At 43.9% G+C, this 23,832-nt stretch overlaps 1 protein-coding gene across 3 annotated transcripts in view; it reads left to right on the top strand.

The window, feature by feature from the left end:
- Positions 1–23,832, top strand: part of FIG4 (FIG4 phosphoinositide 5-phosphatase) — a 450,714-nt gene that overhangs the window by 309,345 nt on the left and 117,537 nt on the right. For 2 of the 3 annotated variants that reach the window (XM_044289559.1, XM_044289560.1), the window contains exon 21: positions 21,391–21,586. In XM_044289559.1, coding sequence (XP_044145494.1) covers positions 21,391–21,586 — 196 coding nt within the window. The remainder of the gene's footprint in view (positions 1–21,390; positions 21,587–23,832) is intronic. The other variant, XM_044289561.1, reaches the window with a different exon arrangement.

The following is a 23,832-nucleotide window of genomic DNA, read 5'->3' on the forward strand; positions in this document are numbered from 1 at the left end:
CGCAAGTGCCCAGGGGTGGCGTTCGGGTTGTAAGTGCCCATGCCGCTTATCCGTCCGCCCTGTAAGCTTTTTGCGTCATCCAGTGTATAAATAAAACTGCGTTTTTTCCCCTTTGGTGAACATCAAAACAAAAGGAGACTGGTACCAAGTGATTCATCTGGAGTTATGCTACAGTACTATGTAAGCAGTGTATAATGGCATACTGTAGTGACAGACTCCCTGTAACAGAAAAATACAATGATTTCAAGAACCACCACCTATTTTAAAGCAACCAGTTTGCTCTTCCATTTCCGACAGCATGACAGAGTAATATGCAGTGGAAATGGGGGGTTTGTAATTAAGTTGATTTTCATGACATAGAATTATTTTGCAATTACAGTGGTCCCTCAAGTTACATTATTAATTGGTTCCAGGAAGACCATTGTATGTTGAAACCATTGTAAGTTGAGTAATTGGTTCCAAAGCCCCAAAATGTCATCCAAGATAAGAGAAAATTTAAGTTTTAAGAAAAGTAAGCAGGTAACTAAGGCCGATAAAGCAAGTCCTTACATGTAAAAGTCAGGAATAGCTGCTAACTAGCAACTAATACAACTATTTTACCAGTGAAGTGGCCTTGATTGGTTGGATCTGAGTCTGATAAATTGTATGTTGAGTCTAGCTTCAACTTACGATGGGTCAGAAAGACCGTTGTATGTTGAAAATACTGTATCCTGAGGCCATTGTATCTTGAGGGATCACTGTAATTGCAATCCACCTGATCACTCTTCAAAACAATCTAGAGGTAATGCAAATATCGTAAAAATGAAAGCAGCAATTTTGTGAAAACCAAAATTTGAGTCGGGCCTCTTGCACAAGACCGTAGTGCTCCCATGGCCGTATTGCTGGCCGCATACGGCGGTTCCGCAATAAACGGGTCACCAGCCGTATGCATTCCACATCATGGATGCGGCCCCATTCACTTGTATGGGTCCACAAATCCGGAGATACGGTGCTGAACGATGCGGAAGCTCGGAACGGAACCCCACGGAAGCGCTATGGAGTGCTTCTGTGGTGTTCTGTGCTTCCGTTGTGCCAAAATATAGAACTTGTTCTATCTTTTTGCAGAACGGACAGATCACGGACCGCATTCAAGTGAATGGGTCCGCGATCCGCATGCAGCTGCCCCACGGTCGGCAGAGGCTTCAGTCTTAAAACTTTTGGCTGTTACTGTATGGCTGATGTCAGGTCTATAAAGATTGTACCTGTTCAGGACATCAGACATTCGCCAGTGTTTGTAATCGTAGCTCAGATTACAGATATTTAATCCATCAGATGTAATGGTCAATTAAGACCACATCTTTTAAGAAGTCATTTAGCTGGAGTGGCCTGCTCCTGGGGACCAAACCGCCCCCTGCAATAAGATTGTAGCTCCACGGCAGGGATTAAAAGTCTTGTAAGACATTGCAATCTATGGCAGAAAGAGCTCTTACACAGCCTCATGGATGTAAATATAAAAAAGTTATAGGTGTCAGAATATGGTGATGCAAACAGTGGTGTATCTTGGTTTTATGCTGCCCTAGGCAAGACTAAACTCTGGCACCCCCCTAATATAAACTTGACCCACCCCTTCCTGTCAAGGCCAAACCCCTTCCTCTGTAAACCCCATCCCTTCTTATTTAGGCTCCACCCTTTCTTGAAAAAGAATCATCACAAATGTATGTATGAAATAAAATGTCTATCATTTAAAAGTTATTTAAAAAAAATAAACTATGCACATTCCTAGTTTGACACAAATATTTTTTATTTTGCAGATGTATAAAAAATATATAAAAATCTGTACAATACGAAGTATGTGTCAGAAGTTGTGCTTTTTTTAAAAAAAAGAAAAAGCAAGGCACTGATTGGTCGCTTCGGACCCTAAATGTCCATCCAGCGTGTATGTGCCCATTACACACAGATGTAGCAGTGCTGAGTTTGTCACTGAGCACTCCTCGCGCGCTGCCTTTAGTTTTGCATAGGACTGCACGTACGCCAAGCTCTTATTGGAGATTAGTTCTCCCCTGCAGACACAAGTTCAGCTCCATCTGCGTGTGACTGGCGCATCAGAGACTGGTGATGGGCACCATGGTCACTGCCCCAGCACTCTGGGCACTCACCGCCTGAACATCCCCTCCATGTCCTTGATCTGCTTTCTGCTCAACTCCTTGAACTCTGTGTACGGGTTGAAGACCCTCATGTGTGGCGGCTCCCGCTCTGCCGGGTCCTCCATTCGCAGAAGTCAAACGAAAACTATCTCAAATGAAAAATGTCCCTCCAAAGTAAATAAATCTGGTATTGTTTTATTTGAACTTACCCGCAGAACAAAGTTCATAAAATTTTTACTGCAAAACCTATAAACCAATGGCGCAGTTGCGGTTTTACCTAGTTCTACCCTATTAACCCCTTAAGGACCAGGCTCATTTTCACCTTAAGGACCAGGCCATTTTTTGCAAATCTGACCAGTGTCACTTTAAGTGCTGATAACTTTAAAACGCTTTTACTTATACAGGCCATTCTGAGATTGTTTTTTCGTCACATATTGTACTTCATGACACTGGTAAAATAAAGTCCAAAAAATTAATTTTTTTGCATAATAAAATACCTAATTTACCAAAAATTTGGAAAAATTTGCAAATTTCAAAGTTTCAGTTTCTCTACTTCTGTAATACATAGTAATACCCCCAAAAATTGTGATGACTTAACATTCCCCATATGTCTACTTCATGTTTGAATTATTTTGGGAATGATATTTTATTTTTTGGGGATGTTACAAGGCTTAGAAGTTTAGAAGCAAATCTTGAAATTTTTCAGAAATTTACAAAAACCCAATTTTTAGGGACCACTACAGCTCTGAAGTCACTTTGCGAGGCTTACATAATAGAAACCGCCCAAAAATGACCCCATTCTATAAACTACACCCCTCAAGGTATTCAAAACTGATTTTAAAAACTCCGTTAACCCTTTAGGTGTTGCACAAGAGTTATTGGCAAATGGGGATGAAATTTGAGAATTTCATTTTTTTGCCTAATTTTCCATTTTAACCCATTTTTTCCACTAACAAAGCAAGGGTTAACAGCCAAATAAGACTGTATCTTTATTGCCCTGACTCTGCCGTTTACAGAAACACCCCATATGTGGCCGTAAACTACTGTACGGCCACACAGCGGGGCGTAGAGTGAAAGGTGCGCCGTATGGTTTTTGGAAGCCAGATTTTGCTGGACAGTTTTTTTTTTTTTTTTTTTTTTGTAAATTCTTTATTTAAGTTTTCATTTTCATTTTCATTTCCAAGTACCAAGGATCAGTGCAGTCATAAAACAGAGAATGAACTGATATCACAGAGTATAATGAAATTGTAACAAATGACAACTGTTAAGCGAAGAGGCCGAGTACCCAATGGGTTACTACACCGGCATATGTGGAACAATATGAGCAATCTAGGTCACAGACAGACAAATGATGGAAATGAGAAAAAAGAAAAGAAAAAGAACAAAGGGGGGAAAAGATGAAGTAATTAAAGAAAGGGAAAAAAGGGGGGGGGGGAGGGGAAGAGGGAGCGGAAAGGCAACAACAGACCTCACTCTCACGGCTGTGCTAGAAGCGTCCTGCATTCTGCTGAATCATAGAACTCCATCCAATGGCTCCAAGTTTTAGTAAACCTCTTCTCAGTGCGCCTTAATGTAGAGGTGAGATCTTCCATTCTCATGGTCTCCTGGATTTTGTTGATCCACATGGAAACAGAGGGAACAGTTGGTTGCCTCCAGAGAGACGGAATACAAGCTCTTGCAGCGTTCACCAGATGTCTAACCACAGACCTTTTGTAGGAGGAGAGAGGAGGACAGTTTTTTTGACACCATGTCCCATTTGAAGCCCCCTGATGCACCCCTAGAGTAGAAATTCCATAAAAAGTGACCCCATCTAAGAAACTACACCCCTCAAGGTATTCAAAACTGATTTTACAAACTTCGTTAACCCTTTAGGTGTTGCACAAGAGTTATTGGCAAATGGGGATGAAATTTGAGAATTTCATTTTTTTGCCTAATTTTCCATTTTAACCCATTTTTTCCACTAACAGAGCAAGGGTTAACAGCCAAACAAGACTGTATCTTTTTTGCCCTGACTCTGCCATTTACAGAAACACCCAATATATGGCCGTAAACTACTGTACGGCCACACAGCGGGGCGTAGAGTGAAAGGTACGCCGTATGGTTTTTGGAAGCCAGATTTTGCTGGACAGTTTTTTTGACACCATGTCCCATTTGAAGCCCCCTGATGCACCCCTAGAGTAAAAACTCCATAAAAGTGACCCCATCTAAGAAACTACACCCCTCAAGGTATTCAAAACTGATTTTACAAACTTTGTTAACCATTTAGGTGTTGCACAAGATTTAATGGAAAATAGAGATACAATTTCAAAATTTCACTTTTTTGGCAGATTTTCCATTTTAATATTTTTTTTCCAGTTACAAAGCAAGGGTTAACAGCCAAACAAAACTCATTATTTATGGCCCTGATTCTGTAGTTTACAGAAACACCCCATATGTGGTCGTAAACCACTGTACGGGCACACGGCAGGGCGCAGAAGGAAAGGAATGCCATACGGTTTTTGGAAGGCAGATTTTGCTGGACTGGTTTTTTGACACCATGTCCCATTTGAAGCCCCCCCTGATGCACCCCTAGAGTAGAAACTCCAAAAAAGTGACCCCATTTTAGAAAGTACGGAATAGGGTGGCAGTATTGTTGGTACTAGTTCAGGGTAGATATGATTTTTGGTTGCTCTATATTACACTTTGTGCGGCAAGGTAACAAGAAATAGCTTTTTTGGCACGTTTTTTTTTTGTTATTTACAACATTCATCTGACAGGTTAGATCATGTGGTAATTTTATAGAGCAGGTTGTCACGGACGCAGCGATACCTAATATGTATACAATTTTTTTTTATTTATGTAAGTTTTATACAATAACTTCATTTTTAAAACCAAAAAATTGTTTAGTGTCTCCATAGTCTGAGAGCCATAGTTTTTTCAGTTTTTGGGCGATTATCTTGAGTAGGGTCAAATTTTTTGCGGGATGAGATGACAGTTTGATTGGCACTATTTTGGGGTGCATATGACTTTTTGATCGCTTGCTATTACACTTTTTGTGACGTAAGATGGCAAAAAATAGCTTTTTTTACACCGTTTTTTTTTTTTTTTTTTACGGTGGTCACCTGAGGGGTTAGGTCATGTGATATTTATATAGAGCCGGTCGATACGGACGCGGCAATACCTAATATGTATACTTTATTTTTATTTATGTAGGTTTTACACAATGATTATATTTTTGAAACAAAAAAAATGATGTTTTAGTGTTTCCATAGTCTAAGAGCTTAGTCTTCAGTTTTTGGGCGATTATCTTGAGTAGGGTCTCATTTTTTGCGGGATGAGATGACGGTTTGATTGGTACTATTTTGGCGTACATGCGACTTTTTTGATCACTTTTATTACCTTTTTTGGGAAGTAAGGTGGGCAAAATTTTAATTTTCTCAGTTTTTATTTTTTTATTTTTATGGCGTTCACTGTGCGGGGAAAGTAACATGACCGTTTTATAGATCAGGTCGTTACGGACGCGGCGATACCTAATATGTGTAGTTTATTTTATTTTTTTAATTTTTATTCAGTGATAAATATTTTTTTTTTATCTTAACTTTTTTCACTTATTCTTTTTATTTTTTGACCCAGACCCACTTGGTTCTTGAAGATCCAGTGGGTCTGATGTCTGTAAAATACAGTACAGAACCCCTATAGGTTTTTGTACTGTATTTTACTTACACTGAACAGATCTATGCTTTCAGCACAGATCTGTTCAGCACCATGGACAGCAGGACGCCTGAGCAGGCGTCCTGTTGCCATGGGAACCTTCCCCGTCTGCTCAGTTATGGTCAGAACTTCGCAGACGGGGAAGGGTGAGGACGGGGCTTCGGGGGGCTCTCTGGGGGCTCTCTCCCTCTCCATCGGGGGGCTGCAAAGGCACAGCAGCCCCCCGATCGGAGAGGGAGGGAGCTCCCTCTTACTGTTAACCTTTTCCATACAGCGGTCCGTACGGACCGCTGTATGGAAAGGGTTAAACGGCTGACCGCATCAACGATGTCAGCCGTTTATACCAGGGTGCCAGCAATGTGCTGGCACCCTGGTATACCCACTGTACACCAACGATTACGCAATAGGAGGCGGGCGGGGGATCTCGATCCCGCCTGCCGCACCGCCCGCCTCCCGCAACGCCCCCACCGCCTGCGACACCCCCCCTGCACCACCCGCCGCCATCAAATCATGCAGGGGTGCAGGGGGGGGGTGTACTATATTGATTTTAGGCACTCTAAAGTTTCTGATCCCCGCGGTCAGGGACCGCGGGGATCAGAAACTGCAAAAAGCGCAGCAAACCGCAGGTCTGAATTGACCTGCGGTTTTCTGCGATCGTCGATGTGGGGGGGTCAAATGACCCCCCCCTGCATTGTTACAGGATGCCGGCTGAATGATTTCAGCCGGCATCCCGTTCCGATTAACCCCCGCGGCGCCGGCATCGCTATTTAAAGCCATGACGTACCGGTACATCATGTGTCCTTAAGGACTCGGGAAACATGCCGTACCGGTACGTCATGTGTCCTTAAGGGGTTAATAATTATTTTCCCACTTCGTAATCATAGGGAATATTAAAGGGAGCCTGTCACCTACATAACATGTTTCAAACTGAAACATAGCTCTGTGGGAGGCAGATCCATAACACTGATGGTACCCATGTTTAGTTTTTCAGAGCCTCCAAAGTACCTAAAATTAAGTTTTAAAAATATTCAAATTACCTATCGCAAGTGCCCAGGGGCGGAGAGTGTGCTGCAAGTGCCCAGTGCTCCCCGCCTTACTTGCTCCTGGCTACTCCCCTCTGTATCATCCGGCCAGCCCTGTATCCTTGCGGCGTCATTCTCCTCTCCATTCATAATCTAGTGCCTGTTCGCTTTGCCGCCGGGTCCGGGCATGCGCAGTACATTGCCCACTGTGGGCAGAGGCATACTGATATGCCATGCGCATGCTCCAGTTAAGTACACCGGTGGTAAAGCGCACAGGCTCTGGATTATGAATGGAGACGAAAATAACCCAGCAAGGATACAGGGCTGGCTGGATGATACAGAGGGGAGGAGTCAGGAGCAAGTAAGGCGGGGAGCACTGGGCACTTGCAGCACACTCTCCGCCCCCCGGGCACTTGCGATAGGTAATTTGCACATTTTTAAAACTTCATTTTTAGGTACTTTGGAGGCTCTAAAAAACTAAACATCTGCCTCCCACAGAGCTATATCATCAGTTTAAAACATGTTATGTAGGTGACAGACTCCCTTTAAATAGTCATTAACTAGTTTTAACTTGTCCTTCAAAAATCAAGCTCAAATATAGTTATGTGAACAGAAATGTTAAAAAGTTATGGAATTTGAAAGGCAGGGTGTAAAAAAAACAGATATCCCTATAGCAGGAAGGGGCACACAGGGGGCCTTATTCAACTAATTATGTAACATTTGGTTTTCTAAAGGAGCTGTGGAAAAATGAACGGTGGAATTTGATTGATTGATATGGGCAACTAAGCTAGTTCTACTTTACACCAGTTTGATAAATCTCCCCCTCTATGTGTTGTATCAGAGATGATTTATAAATAGTAAAATAAGATTCAGGGTTAGGTGGCACTACGGCAAACTTTCGCTTCACCACTGGTCACATGGAGAAAACAGGGGCTGTGGTCTCTCGCAATCTGGTGGTGCACAGCTTGTCAAGTACAAATGGTTCCACAAATAGAAATAAATAAGCATCACTCACCATTCGATGCGAATATTTCTATTACTGGGTGCAGAGAGGGGGATGACAAAAACAGTGCAATCACAGAAACATGACGACGGCCGTTTCGCGTATCACCGCTTCATCTGGCCAATACTGACAACCCTTTGACGCAAATGACATCATCTTTTTTGCGCCGCACACGCTAACTTAGGCGCGTAATATTGGCGTAGGCTGTCGCATATCATTGCAAATGTAGGCTACGTTAGCAACAGGGGTGTACATCGATGTTACAGAATAAGATATCCGTGGAACGATAAAAGCTACAACAAACAACATACATATAATATTGAGACATCACAGAAAGACACTCATGTCAAGTTTTTCATTCAGTTCCAGAGGACCCGTGGCATTTGAACGCAAAATCCATCTACCTTCTTTTCTTAGTAGTTCCCGTTCTCTATGGCCCCCTCTGGGTGGATTCTGAACAACCTCTAAACCTGCAAATCTGAGGACTGAACTATCTTTGTTATGTATGGACTGTATATGTTCTATTAGGCGTGTGACATCCCTCCCGGTGGTGATTGAATGTATATGTTCATGGATACGTTCAAAGAGGCAGCGGACCGTCTTGCCAATATAGAATCTACCACATTTGCACAGAATTAAGTACACTACATATTTACTCCTACATATAATTAGTGTGTTCACTTTATGGTTAATACCTCCAAAAGATATGTGAGACCACTGGGGGGTTGAACCTGCAAAAGGAGCAGCTACTGCATCTTCTATTGCCTTTGGCCGACATAATTAAAAAGCTCATCAGAGATAACTGGAATATTGTAGCAAGTGATACCAATCTGAAAGATATGAAAGACTCCCGCCCCTTGATTGCATTTCGGAGGTGCCATACCTTACGTGACAAATTGGTCTGCAGCCATTTTAAAGAAACAAAAAATTGCACTTGGCTGGATAGTTGGTCATCCAAAGGCAATAGAAGATGCGGTAGCTGCTCCTTTTGCAGGTTCAACCCCCCAGTGGTCTCACATATCTTTTGGAGGTATTAACCATAAAGTGAACACACTAATTACATGTAGGAGTAAATATGTAGTGTACTTAATTCTGTGCAAATGTGGTAGATTCTATATTGGCAAGACGGTCCGCTGCCTCTTTGAACGAATCCATGAACATATACATTCAATCACCACCGGGAGGGGTGTTCCACGCCTGATAGAACATATACAGTCTGTACATAACGGAGATAGTTCAGTCCTCAGATTTGCAGATTTAGAGGTTGTTCAGAATCCACCAAGAGGGGGCGATAGAGGACGGGAACTACTAAGAAAAGAAGGTAGATGGATTTTGCGTTCAAATGCCACGGGCCCTCCGGGACTGAATGAAAAACATGAGTGTCTTTCTGTGATGTCTCACTCAATATTATATGTATGTTGTTTGTTGTCGCTTTTATCGTTTCACGGATATCTTATTCTGTAACATCGATGTACACCCCTGTTGCTGACGTAGCCTACATTTGCAATGATATGCAACAGCCTACGCCAACATTACGCGTCTAAGTTAACGCGCGTGGCACATAAAAGATTATGTAATTTGCGTCAAAGGGTTGTCAGTATTGGCCAGATAAAGCAGTGATACGCGAAACCGCCGTCGCCATGTTTCTGTGATTGCACTGTTTTTGTCATCTGCACCCAGTAAAATAAATATTTGCATCGAATGGTGAGTGACGCTTATTCATTTCCATTTGTGGAATCAGAGATGATTTATTACAAGATCTTTCCGGAAATGGTCCTAGACCTGCTTGTTTTCAGTGTGGTTTTCTTTTCTCCCCATTGATGTGAACAGAAGCACTGCAGTTGCAGCATTTCATTGTGGCATTTTTACAGGCATTTTATGGTTTTAAGATGAAACCATGCAACCCTCGATCAAGCTGCAGCAAAGAACAGTTAAGTACATTGAACAAAAATATAAACGCAACACTTTCAGTTTTGCTCCCATTTTGCATGAGCTGAACTCAAAGATCTGAAACATTTTCTACATACAGAAAAGATCCATTACTCTCAAATATTGTTCACAAATCTATCTACATCTGTGTTAGTGAGCACTTCTCCTTTGCCGAGATGATCCATCCCACCTCACAGGTGTGGCATATCAAGGTGCTGATTAGACAGCATGAATATTGCACAGGTGTGCCTTAGACTGCCCACAATAAAAGACCACTCTGAAATATGCACAGTTTTGCCTTACTGGGGGCCCTCTCCAACGTGCTAGACGCCATCAAATGTGAATATTTGCCCACTGAAGTCGGTTAAAACGGCGTCGAACTGCAGTCGGGTCCAGTCCGCGATGAGCTTCCCTGAGATGGTTTCTGGCAGTTTGTGCAGAAATTCTTTGGTTATGCAAACCAATTGTTGCTGCAGCTTTCCGGGTGGCTGGTCCCAGACGATCATGGAGGTGAACAGGCTGGATGTGGAGGTCCTGGGCTGGTGTGGTTACACGTGGTCTGCGGTTGTGAGGCCAATTGGACATACTGCCAAATTCTCTGAAACGCCTTTGGTAGAGAAATGAACATTAATTGCACGGGCAACCGCTCTGGTAGACATTCCTGCAGTCAGCATGCCAATTGCACGCTCCCTCAAATGTTGCGACATCTGTGGCATTGTGCTGTGTGATCAAACTGCACATTTCAGAGTAGCGTTTTTTTGTGTGCAGTCTAATGCACACTTGTGCAATATTCATGCTGTCTAATCAGCACCTTGATATGCCACACCTGTGAGGTGGGATGGATTATCTCGGCAAAGGAGAAGTGCTCACTAACATAGATTTAGACAGATTTGTGAACAATATTTGAGAGTAAAGGGCCTTTTGTGGATGTAGAAAATGTTTCAGATCTTTGAGCTCATGTTTCAGCTCATGCAAAATGGGAGCAAAACCAAAAGTGTTGTGTTTATATTTTTGGTCAGTGTACTTACCTGCCAGATTCGCTGTTTCTCCCAGCTGCAATGGTAATGTCATGTTGATACCACTTGCAATCTGCTGCTAAAAACTGGCCTCAATGATGCACCCAAAGAGGCTATAGATTGGCTGCATTGGTGGCATGTTGTCGACATGACATCACCACCAGGTAAATAAAGCCAAGCAATAGGACTGGAGCGCCAACGTGCAACTTGGCAGGTAAGTACTTAACTATTGCAGCTTGATCTGGGGTGTTGTCTAGTTATCCTGAATTCGGACAATCCATTTAAAGATTAATTTATTGTTTTTGAAATGCAGAAAGGCGTTCCAAAAACATACCAGACATTACAACCACCGTACAAGATAAATTTGAAATTCTGATAAATCAATTAAATGAGAACATATATTATTATAATGCCATAACAAGGATAATGATAACAACGATATTCTCATAAGATATTAAAGGGTTTTTCCCATCTCAAACAATGGGAGCATATCGCTAGCCACCTCTGGGACCCACACCTATCTTGTAAACTCAGCTGGCAAAGTGGAGGAGGGTGCACTGCAAATGCACAGCTGTCCTTCATTTATTTCTATGGGGCCGCCAAAAATAGCAGAGCAACAGCTCTGCGATTTGCATCTGCCCCAAAGAACTGAATGGAAATGGTGGCCACGCAAGCACGGTGAGTTCCCATTTTATTTATATGGGCTCTCCAAAAATAGGAACTTAGTTGGCTTTGTTTTATGCTTCGTTTTAGAGAAAAGTGTAGGTCCCAGAGGTGGGACCCGCATCTATCAGACACTGGGGACATATCCTAGCAATATGCCACCATTGTCTGGGCTCGAAATACCCCTTTAAGTATAAAACAAATGCTCCATGCTTATTAGGAACTTCTAAAAAATATCCCCAATTAAACGATACACACACATCCACCACACACCTGATTCTGACTGGTCTGCAGTTACTGCAGGGTGAGGCATCTGAAAGTATTGATACATGCAACAAAAGTAAAACACCTGTAACATATATATTGGTTGTCTGGGCTGCAGATATTTATGACTAAGGATACTTTCACACTAGCGTTTTTCTTTTCCGGCATAGAGTTCCGTCACAGGGGCTCAATACTGGAAAAGAACTGATCAGGTATATCCCCATGTATTCTGAATGGAGAGTAATGCATTCAGGATGCATGAGGATGTGTTCAGTTTAGTCGTTTTAACTGATCAGGCAAAAGATAAAACCGTAGCATGCTACGGTTTTATCTGCAGCGACAAAAACTGAAGACTTGCCTGAATGACAGATCCGGCATTTTTCCCCATAGTAATATATTAGTGCCGGATCCGGCATTCAAAATACCGTCCTTCAGGCCTGCGCATGCGCAGACCTGTAAAAATGTAAAAAAAAAAAATACAAGACGGATCCGTCTGTCCGCATGACAAGCGGAGAGACGAATCCGTTCTGGCAATGCATTTGTGAGACGGATCCTCATCCGGATCCCTCTCACAAATGCTTTCAGTCCCATCCAAATCGGCGGATCCAGCGGGCAGTTCCGACGACTGAACTGCCTGCCGGATCACACTGCAGCAAGTGTGAAAGTAGCCTAAGGGTACTTTCACACTTGCGTTTTTTTATTCCAGCAGGCAGTTCCATTGCCTGAACTGCCTGCTTGATCAGGCAAACTGTATGCAAACATATGTCATTTTTTCTGACTGATCAGGCACTTTTCAGACATCAGGATCCTGATCAGTCTGAAAAATGCCTGCTCAGTCAGAAAAATGCATTGCAATACCGGATCCGTTTTTCCGTTGTCATCAGGCAAAACGTATCCGGTATTTATTTATTTTCTCATTTTTAAAGGTCTGCGCATGCACAGACCAGAAGGACGGATCCGGCATTCCAGTATTTAGAAAAATTCCTATGGAAGAAAATGCTGTATCCGGGATTCAGGCAAGTCTTCAGTTTTTTTGCCGGAGATAAAACCGTAGCATGCTACGGTTTTCTCTTTTGCCTGACCAGTCAAAATGACTGAACTTAGGACATTCTCCATTGAGAATGCAAGGGGTTATGCCTGATCAGTTCTTTTCCGGTATAGAGCCCTTATGACGGAACTCTATGCCGTAAAAGAAAAAAGCTAATGTGAAAGTAGCCTAAGGGGTGCAGTCACACGACTTAATGTATTTTGCAGTCCACAACAAAATATGGATGGAGTGGGTGTGACGTCCGAGTTACATCCGTTTTTTTGTGGATCCATTGTAACAATGTCTATCTTTTTCCACAAAACAGTCAAGAATAGGATTTCATTTTTTTTTTTTTGCACCACTATGGAACGGACATAAGGTGTGCTGTCCACATTTTTTGCTGACCCATTGAAATGAATGGGTCTGCATCCTACCCACAAAAAATGTAAATGGGGCCTTAGCCTCGGGTTAGGTCGTCAATATCAGATCTGCGAGGGTCCGACTTCTGGCACCCATGTCGATCATCTTTTCGAAGGGTCTGAGCACCAAGACCTCTTCAGTGTTTACCTGGGTGCCATCTCCTAGCAACAGTGCAGTGTAATTACGATTCTTGTCCAATTCACTTGACTTGGAGAGGAAGCTGTAATTACACTGCACTGCCACTGCAAAGTAGACAGTGTATGGGTAAACACTGAAGAGGACATGGCATTCAGACAAGTGCAGTGGACACTTCAAACAGCTGATTGGTGGGGGTGCCGAGAGTCCATCACCACCATCTGCAGATAGGTCAGAAAGAGGTAGGGGCCAGCAGGCTCTGCACACTTATCTTACTTTACACCAATTTTCTGGTGTAAGTAAAGACAGAAATCTGCAGCAGCTCTCCGCTGCCATAAATGTTAGTTTAGGGACATGGACTACAAGAGGATGCATCTAATTAATATATGACAAAGGTAGCACCTTGCCATAAATTAGGCGCATGCTCCTGCAGTGCAGAAGATATAAAGACTGACGCAGTACACCCCCGTCTCGATAAATCGCCCCCATTGTGCTTATCCGGTCAGTATAATGAAATATGTATAAATCTAGAACATTCCAAAATATGGTATCTTTTCCTTATTTGCATATCTATTTTGAAAAAGTCTTATAATTTGTGTTCATTATTAGCAAAACTCTTATTGTGTGTACATTTTCTTTAATATTTTTCTTAATACAAAACCTGAATTTATAAATATAAGCAAAGCCAATGATTTTTGTGTAGGAAGTGACAGGCAGTGAAAATCCAGTTGTAATTGCATGTGTAATACTAGACGCGTGTTCTGCTTGGAGCAGTTATGACATTTACAGTATTGGCAATTCCTGAGAAGGTTTAAGAACCTCTGAATAAATGTGGAAGCTCTCTCTGCAAATAATATTTGCTTCATTTCTTTTATAAAGTGCTTAATAGCCAGACACAAATTGAATGATGTGCCATGTACAAAAAAAAAAGACTATATACAATGAACTATACACGTGAGTAAATAATGATCAAATGCATCAGGATGTTAGTATATATACAAGTTACTCACCTCACCCCATATCAGCATTGTCCTCTTGCCCACAGCTGCCGGCTCTGCACACAGTCGGTTCATGTCTCCATGGCAACCAGCTGCTCTTCTAAACAAGTAGTTCTACAAGGTTCCTGTATGTTAGATGGATTACATACTTCTGAGAATTTGTAGTCATCTGGACTCCCTGCAGGAATGTACCTACCTTTCAGAGGGCCTTTCAAGGATCAGGTCAAATGTCTGCAGCTGCTTGAGCAGTTTTACCCCCTGAAACAGAGTATTTCCACAGTTGGTGCATATCTCTTTACGTTTCATACCGTATTATTGGAACTAATTTGAGAGAATTGGGCTCTAGAGATGGCCTTTTGCAAAAATCATTTAAAGGATGAATTGACATATTCCTTTGACCTAATCTCTCTGGCTACCACAGTGGATTTTTGTTTCCAGAAAGGTCTCAAGACAGGGAATAAGCCTATAGATTTTCCCTGCGTATCTGTGATTGTACTAGATTGATTCTAGTTGTTCCTAGAAGTAGGGTTTATCCCCTTTCTCTTTCAGAGACTGTGGTGATTTAGCATACATCAAAGAAATTTTGGAGGGAATTTTTATCTGGGCATCTACCTATCCTACTGGAACTAGGTTCTTTTTCTTTACAAATTAGTGCGGTTGTTGGGGCCCTGTGGTCATTTTCCATAGGGTCATCATGAAGATATAGATATCCAATTCCACTGATCTGAAAGCTGTTCTATTGTACAAAACTAGATCTGCAAGGGTCATATGACCTAATTTGGATCAAGGAAGAAGATGAATAGTAGACCTAGGTTGCTCACTATAAATACTTATCGGGTTATTTATCAAACTGGTGTAAAGTAGAACTGGCTTAGTTGCCTTAGCAACCAATCGGATTCCACCTTTCATTTTTCACAGCTTCTGTGGAAAATGAAAGGTGGAATCTGATTGGTAGCTATAGGCTATAAGCCAGTTCTACTTTACACCAGTTCAATAAATGACCCCATTAGTCTTATCAGTTGGGCTTTATAATGCACCTTCTGTTTTTCAACAGTTCAACAATGACATTATCGAGGCTGTTCTCTATTAGTATGTACTAGTCTGCCTTGATAGTCTCATCTGCTTGAAAGATTTGAAGACTCATGGTCTGCATGTCCACTCGGTATTACAAAGACTATTGGGGTCATTTATCAAACTGGTGTAAAGTAGAACTGGCTTAATTGCCCATGGGAACCAATCAGATTCCACCTTTCATTTTGACAGCTCCTTTGGAAAATGAAAAGTGGAATATGATTGGTTTCTATGGGCAACTAAGCCATTTCTACTTCACAGCAGTTTCATAAATGACCCTATATGTGTAAAAATTATCTGTATATGAAACTTTGTTACAGATGAAAAAGCAGCGCCCCGTGTCATTTCACTGTAAACCATGAGGGAGGAAGAAGATGGAGGTAGCTCCTGATGCTGAGCTAGATGAATTATCATTCTGTTTTCAGCTTGTGACCTGGAAGGATTTGTGTTGTGGCAGTGTCGCAGACGCAATGGCAGTGTCGCAGACGCAAACTAGTAATCTAGCTCTACTAAGGACACTAGGGAGATATAATTGGGTACATTTTGGGGAATTTGATTGGGGGAAGCTTTAGGAAAACCTATTGGGGAGTGTCAGACTGCTTATCCAGTTTTATATTTGAAGAGGCACTTACTAATGTATTGTGATTGTCCATGTTGCCTGCTTTGCTGGCGGTATTAATTTTACAGTCACACTATACACTGCTTGTTTCCAGGGATTACAGCCACTGCTGCAGTCCAGAAGTGCTATACTATAGGAACAAGCACTGGCCTCTCTCGTGGCTGTGACTGTGGGACAGCAGCTCCTGACCTGGCCACTTCATATCTGCACTGCAGCAGTGGCCGTAACCCCTGGAAATTAGCAGTGTATAATACAATGTAAAAATGAATCAAGCCAACAAAGGAGGCAATATGGACAATCACAAAACATTAGTAAGTGCCCTATATTAACTTTAACTTCATGATAAATTCCATTTGCTGAAGTGAGACATCCCTTTAATAGATCTGCTGCTGGCAGGTATTTCTGCATTACAAACCCCTGAAAGAAAAATAAACTCTTTTTTTTTTTCTGTATAAGAACAGACACCTGGCGAAGTTGCTGTTGGTGTAGTCACTGCTTAGTGGATGCTGCTGCCTTTTAGTTAGCTGATGGCTTGCAGTTAACCTTGCAGTTAAAGGGTCCATTCACACGTCCGCAAAATGGGTCCGCGTCCATTCCGCAATTTTGCGGAACGGATGTGGACCCATTAATTTTCAATGGGGCCGCAAAAGATGCGGACAGCACACAGTGCACTGTCCGCGTCCGCACTTCAGTTCCGCTGCATTTCTATTATAGTGCCGGCCATGTGCGGTCCGCAGAATGCACATGGCCGGTGTCCGTGTTTTGTGAGTCTGCAATTTGCAGACCATTTTGCGGACGTGTGAATGGACCCTAACTGGAAGATTCCTAGCCTCCTGATGTGTCTCTGGGTAGTTTGTTAAATAATATTTACATTTTTTTTTTTTATATTGATATAGACTGGTTGAGATGCTGTGCTGGGGGACTGCCAGGGGGCCAACCCGGGGGATTCACCTGTTTCCCTGTGGGCCAGTCTAAGCCTGTATGGAGCAGCTGTTACGGGCAGGGACAGTGCATGTTTTTCCCTGCCCACTGGGTCAAGGTTTTTCACAGCAAGGCCACACCACAGCAAGGCGGCCAGGTCCTATTGACACTTCAGTCTTGGTCCCCACACCAGGTGCTTCTCTGCCTCCTCCACGGACAACTGTCAATTCCCAACAAAGGCAGGGCAGAACATCACTTCCTTTACCTCTCCCTCCTATCTTATGTGTAAAGTGAAGCGCTGTTCTGCCATGTTAATTCCGATTGGCCTGGGGGAGAGTAGTCATGCAGCCAATTACTTGCTGAAGTGCATGAAGCAGCATAAATCCCACTGGCTGCCTTCCCTCCAACTGGGCAAGATGGTCAGCAACAATGGCAGGAACATTGTGGCCTTGGTACATTTGGGGGAAATAGCACATTCTCTTTGCATGGTGCATGTGACAAATTTTATTGTGCAACACCTTTCAAAAAAGTACATGGGGCCAACACAGGTGCCTTGAGCTGCCAAGCGCACATGCAACAGGTCTGCCATTTTCGTAGGTACAAATCTGATGCCCTTTAACACCACTGACAGATGACCTTTAACACCACACTGCACGTTTTATGCTTTTTCATGTTGTGAAAATGTGACTTATCAGGGGCAAGTGGTTTTTAAACACACACCTGTAATCACAGCAATTCTGATTATGTACGCCAAAGCCGATTTAAACACTGACAGTGGGGCAATGGAGAGCAGTAAGAAAAAAAATATAGCAATCTAATCTCCTTGCCTGCAGTACTACTCATGTATTACTACAGATAATATAGTCCAAGATCGTGGTGACAGATTCCCTTTAAAGGCAGAGGGTGTCATAATTTGATGTATATATTTAATGCCTTTTTGTTCCTTGTAATAAATATATTGAAATGGATGGGAAACTAATGAGTAACCTTGCACTCTAAATATTTTTCTTGTGTCCCATACTTTTTATGTCAAAGAGAAAGAGGGTAATTCCAAAGGAAGACATCTAGCCTTCAAGCAATCATTCCAACTGCCGCCTAAAATCTGTGGTTTTTAAAAACGCCCCAAAGACTGCATTTTATCCCTTTTTTTTTAAGGCCTCATGCACACGACAGTATTTTTTCACAGTCCGCAAAAACGGGGTCCGTGATCCGTGACCGTTTTTTCGTCCGTGGGCCTTCCTTGATTTCTGGAGGATCCACGGACATGAAAAAAAAGTCGTTTTGGTGTCCGCCTGGCCGTGCGGAGCCAAACGGATCCGTCCTGAATTACAATGCAAGTCAATGGGGACGGATCCGTTTGACGTTGACACAATATGGTGCCATTTCAAACGGATCCGTCCCCATTGACTTTCAATGTAAAGTCTGGAGTCCCTTTTATACCATCGGATCTGAGTTTTCTCCAATCCGATGGTATATTTTAACTTGAAGCGTCCCCATCACCATGGGAACGCCTCTATGTTAGAATATGCTGTCGGATATGAGTTAGAGCGTGAAAACTCATTTCCGACAGTATATTCTAACACAGAGGCGTTCCCATGGTGATGGGGACCCTTCTAGTTAGAATATACTACAAACCGTGTACATGACTGCCCCCTGCTGCCTGGCAGCACCCGATCTCTTACAGGGGGCCGTGATCAGCACAATTGACTCCTCAGGTGCCGCACCTGAAGGGGTTAATTGTACTATCATATCCCCCTGTAAGAGATCAGGGCTGCCAGGCAGCAGGGGGCAGACCCCCCCCCCCCCCTCCCCAGTTTGAATATCATTGGTGGCCAGTGCGGGCCCCCCCCCTCTTCCTCCCTCTATTGTAATAATTCGTTGGTGGCACAGTGTGCGCCCCCCATCTGCCCCCCCCCTCCTCCCTCTAGTGTAATAATTCATTCGTGGCACAGTGTGCGCCCCCCATCGCCCCCCCTTCCTCCCTCTATTGTAATAAATCGTTGGGGGCACAGTGTGCGCCCCCCATCGCCCCCCCCCTTCCTCCCTCTATTGTAATAAATCGTTGGTGGCACAGTGCGCCCCCCATCACCCCCCCCTTCCTCCCTTTATTGTAATAAATCGTTGGTGGCACAGTGTGGGCCCCCCATCGCCCCCCTTCCTCCCTCTATTGTAATAAATCGTTGGTGGCACAGTGTGCGCCCCCATCAGCCCCCCCCCTCCCTCTATAGCATTAACAACATTGGTGGCCAGTGTGCGGCCTCCCATCCCCCCCCCCCCCCCCCCCCGATCATTGGTGGCAGCGGAGTTCCGATCGGAGTCCCAGTTTAATCGCTGGGGCTCCGATCGGTAACCATGGCAACCAGGAAGCTACTGCAGCCCTGGTTGCCATGGTTACTTAGCAATAGTACAATAGTAGAAGATTCATACTTACCTGCTGGCTGCTGCGATGTCTGTGTCCGGCCGGGAGCTCCTCCTACTGGTAAGTGACAGTTCATTTAGCAATGCGCCGCACAGACCTGTCACTTACCAGTAGGTGTTAGCTCCCGGCCAGACACGAACATTGCAGCAGCCAGCAGGTAACTATGAATCTTCTACTATTGTACTATTGCTAAGTAACCATGGCAACCAGGACTGCAGTAGCATCCTGGTTGCCATGGTTACCGATTGGAGCCCCAGTGATTAAACTGGGACTCCGATCGGAACTCCGCTGCCACCAATGATCGGGGGGGGGGAGGCCGCACACTGGCAACCAATGTTGTTAATGCTATAGAGGGAGGGGGGGCCGATGGGGGGTGTACACTGTGCCACCAACGATTTATTACAATAGAGGGAGGAAGGGGGGGGGGCGATGGGGGGCGCACACTGTGCCACCAACGATTTATTACAATAGAGGGAAGAAGGGGGGGGCGCACACTGGCCACCAACCTATTATTACAATAGAGGGAGGGAGGGGGGGCCGCACTGGCCACCAATGATATTCAAACTGGGGAGGGGGGGGGGGAGGTCTGCTCCCTGCTGCCTGGCAGCCCTGAGCTCTTACAGGGGGATATGATAGTACAATTAACCCCTTCAGGTGCCGCACCTGAAGGGGTTAATTGTAGGATCACGGTCCCCTGTAAGAGATCGGGTGCTGCCAGGCAGCAGGGGGCAGTCATGTACACAGTTTGTAGTGTATTCTAACTAGAAGGGTCCCCATCACCATGGGAACGCCTCTGTGTTAGAATATATAAAAAGCTTTTATGCAGCCCGTTTGGCAGCCGCATCCGTGATCCGTGTTTCCTGGCCGTGAAAAAATAGGACCTGTCCTATTTTTTTCACGGCCAACGGTTCACGGACCCATTCAAGTCAATGGGTCCGTGAAAAATCACGGATGCACACAAGATTGTCATCCGTGTCCGTGATCCGTGTCCGTTTTTTCCTATCATTTCAATGGCAAACTTGACTTAGATTTTTTTTTTCATTTCTCATGTCCGTGGATCCTCCAAAAAACAAGGAAGACCCACGGACGAAAAAACGGTCACGGACCTACGGCCCCCGTTTTTGCGTACCTTAAAAAACCAAACGGTTGTGTGCCTGAGGCCTAATACACATTGTTCCGTAGATTCCACACTTCTGTCTAAGGCTACTTTCACACTTGCGTTAGGTGCGGATCCGTCTGGTATCTGCACTGACGGATCCGCACCTATAATGCAAACGCTTAGATCCGTTTGCATTACCATGAACAAAAAAAAAATACAAAAAAAATATATATATATTTTTTTTTTTTGTTCATGATAATGCAAACGGATCAGTTTTGACTTTACATTGAAAGTCAATGGGGGGCGGATCCATTTGAAAATTGAGCCATATTGTGTCAACTTCAAACGGATCCGTCCCCATTGACTTACATTGTAAGTCTGGACGGATCCGTTTGCCTCCGCACGGCCAGGCGGACACCCGAACGCTGCAAGCAGCGTTCAGGTGTCCGCCTGCTGAGCAGAGGACAAACACTGCCAGACTGATGCATTCTGAGCGGATCCGCATCCACTCAGAAAGCATTAGGGCTGGACAGATCCGTTCGGGGCCGCTTGTGAGAGCCTTCAAACGGAACTCACAAGCGGAGCCCCGAACACTAGTGTGAAAGTAGCCTAACCAGTGCCAAACCATTTGTGTTTAAATGATCCACTTTTCCAGTGAGAATCATAACGTACATGAATTATAGAACAAGCTAAATTACAGAAAAAATCATTACTCTCAACAGTTTTCTGCATAATATTTTTTTATTAATGTGAATTGTACATTCATTACAAGATCCGTTTGTTGTCCTAGCAGTGTAAAGCTTAGATTCACCCTTGTGAGCCAACACTAGCACATTCTCTAATATGAAGTTGTTTTTAAAGTTTGCTCACAGACAGAACATAGCCTTCTTTACAGTGAACAATAAATTGCTTTCTGCTATTTAGAAAATATACACAGGTAATATAGCTTCATTTCTTTTGTATTTTTGCAGCAGCAACACAAACAGAGAAGAAGCTGTATTACAGCGGAAAACTGCAGCAAGTGCCCCTCCCCCACCAAGTGAAGAGGCTGTATCTAGTAGTTCTGACGATGACTCTGGAACAGATAAGGAGGATGAAGGAGCCGTATCTCAGCGCTCTACACCTGTAAAAATAGCAGATGTCGGTGACAACTCCAAAACAGCAGAGGTGGGTGTGAAATAAAAGACTGAACTTAGCAATGAAACCCGACTGCACTCGCTACATTGGGAAAATGCTTATTCTTTACATTTCTGTGCAGATAATTTTGCAATGGTCTGATGTCTGCGCTTATTGAGCAGGCACAGGAGCTGAGCTTGTCCGATTACCGACAGCCAGGCCCCTTCTGTATCTGCTGGCATTTCTGAAAACTCTTTTAATATTTCTTTGGTAAAAGCCCTTGGGGACTGAAAATAAAATAGAATAAAAGATATATATAATGAGAGAGAACAGTCACCCCTCCATCCCAATTTTACATATAAAAATTAACATTAAAGGGAACCTGTCACCTCCAAAAGTGATATAAAACTGCCAGCATTACCTTATAGCAGCCCCCAGTCTGTAATCGATCATGTGTGTGAGCCAGAAATTCGTCAATCCATACTTGTGAAAAAACGCTTTTTTAATCTCCCTGAGCGCTCTGTTTGCAGTGAGCTTGAAGTCAAGGGGGGCAGCGGCCTCCTTGCTTCAAGTCAAGCAATGACTGCCTCTTACCCGTGCCCTCCTGACTATGATTTACATATTTACCATTCCTTGGGATTGTGCCAGTCTGGCGCCTGTGCGGTGCTCTGCTTATGACTGCACGATCCCTTCTTGGGCTCCCGTAGTCAGCGGGCATAATTTTGTAACTTTTCACGAGTATGGATTGACTAATTTCTGGCTCACACACATGATCAATTACAGACTGGGGGCTGCTATAAGGTAATGCTGGCAGTTTTATATCACTTTTGGAGATGACAGGTTCATTTTAAAAGCATGGCTTGTATTATCAAGGCCAGAAATGTCAGAACTTTTAATACATAAAAGTATTTCCCCTGCACACCATTTTTTGTTCACTTCGATCCCCAGAGAAAAACCGCACCCCTTACGCAGCTCTGTAGATGAAAATAGAAAAAGTTATGGGTGAATATGGCAACAGAAAGCATTTTTTTCAGTTTTATATGTTTTTGGAGTAGTAAAAACATAAGAAGAACTATGTAAATTTAGTATTGCTGTAATCGTACTGGCCGACATGATAAAAGTAGCATATTATTTTTAGAGCACAGTGAACGCTGTACAAACCAAACCAAAAACAGAATTGCATTTTGTCTCAATTTAACGCCACAATGTAAATGAAATGGTGCCATTGAAAAATAGAACTTTCCCTCCAAAAACAAGACTGCTCCTACTTGCTGAGCTTCTGCTACAGGGAAACACTCAAAGTGCCACAGTGTGGTGAAGATGGTTAAAGACAGGTTCAGAGAAGCAGTGGACACCCGAAGGAATAAGCATGGACAGGCCAACATGAATAAATTCTTGACGAAACCCCTATGGATAGGGGATAACTTACCGTAACCGGAATATCTCTTTAACCCCTCAACGCAGAACGCCATGCATGTACAGCAGGGGATACATTACTAGAATCTATTCCGCCGTACATGTACGGCTGGATGATTGGGCGGGCGCTGGAGCGGTGCGCGCCTGATCACTGCAGGAGTCCCGCAGTCCCTGATAGCCGGTCCCCTGCTGTATCTGCCGGCATCGCTGTTTACAGCAATGCCGGCGGATTAACCCCTTCTATGCCACGGTCCGCGCTGACCGCGGCATAGAAGTGGTTTGCGGTAGGTGAAGCAGTGCATCGAGTCCCCTCACTGCTGTGGCAGGGACCCAATACTTGACAAGGCAGCCCGATGCATTCTACGGGTGCCGAGGAGATCCAGCCTCAGGATCTCCTTGGCACCCGTAGAATGCATCGGACTGCTGTCCGCATCCATTTCTGCCCCATAGAGAATGAATGGGTCTGCAAAATGCGGACCCATTGTACGGACATGTGAATGGACCCTTAAAGGGATTCGGTTACCTCTTTTTACCCTATAGAGATGCGGACATGCACGGCTAGATCGCTGCTAGCATGTCAGCAATATACCTGTACCATATCTCTGAGTGGTTTTATTGAGTGTAAAAAAATTTCTCATATATAAATAAATCAGCCTGGTAAGGAGCCCAAGGGGCTGCACTAACCGTTCTGGAGCCCAGCCACGCCCCCCTGTGAAGGAGTCCAGCACCGCCTGTAACCAGGAATCTCCTCACGAAGTCAGATCGCCGTAATCTTGCGATGCGCAAACTTGCGCATGCGCAGTGCCAGCATAGTGTTCCTTCCCTGTGCTGGCATCAGCCTCAGGGAAGGAACTGCGCGAGCTCGCACACCGCGAGATTAC

The sequence above is a fragment of the Bufo gargarizans genome, chromosome 4 (genome assembly GCF_014858855.1).
Source record: "Bufo gargarizans isolate SCDJY-AF-19 chromosome 4, ASM1485885v1, whole genome shotgun sequence".
Classification (NCBI taxonomy): domain Eukaryota; kingdom Metazoa; phylum Chordata; class Amphibia; order Anura; family Bufonidae; genus Bufo; species Bufo gargarizans.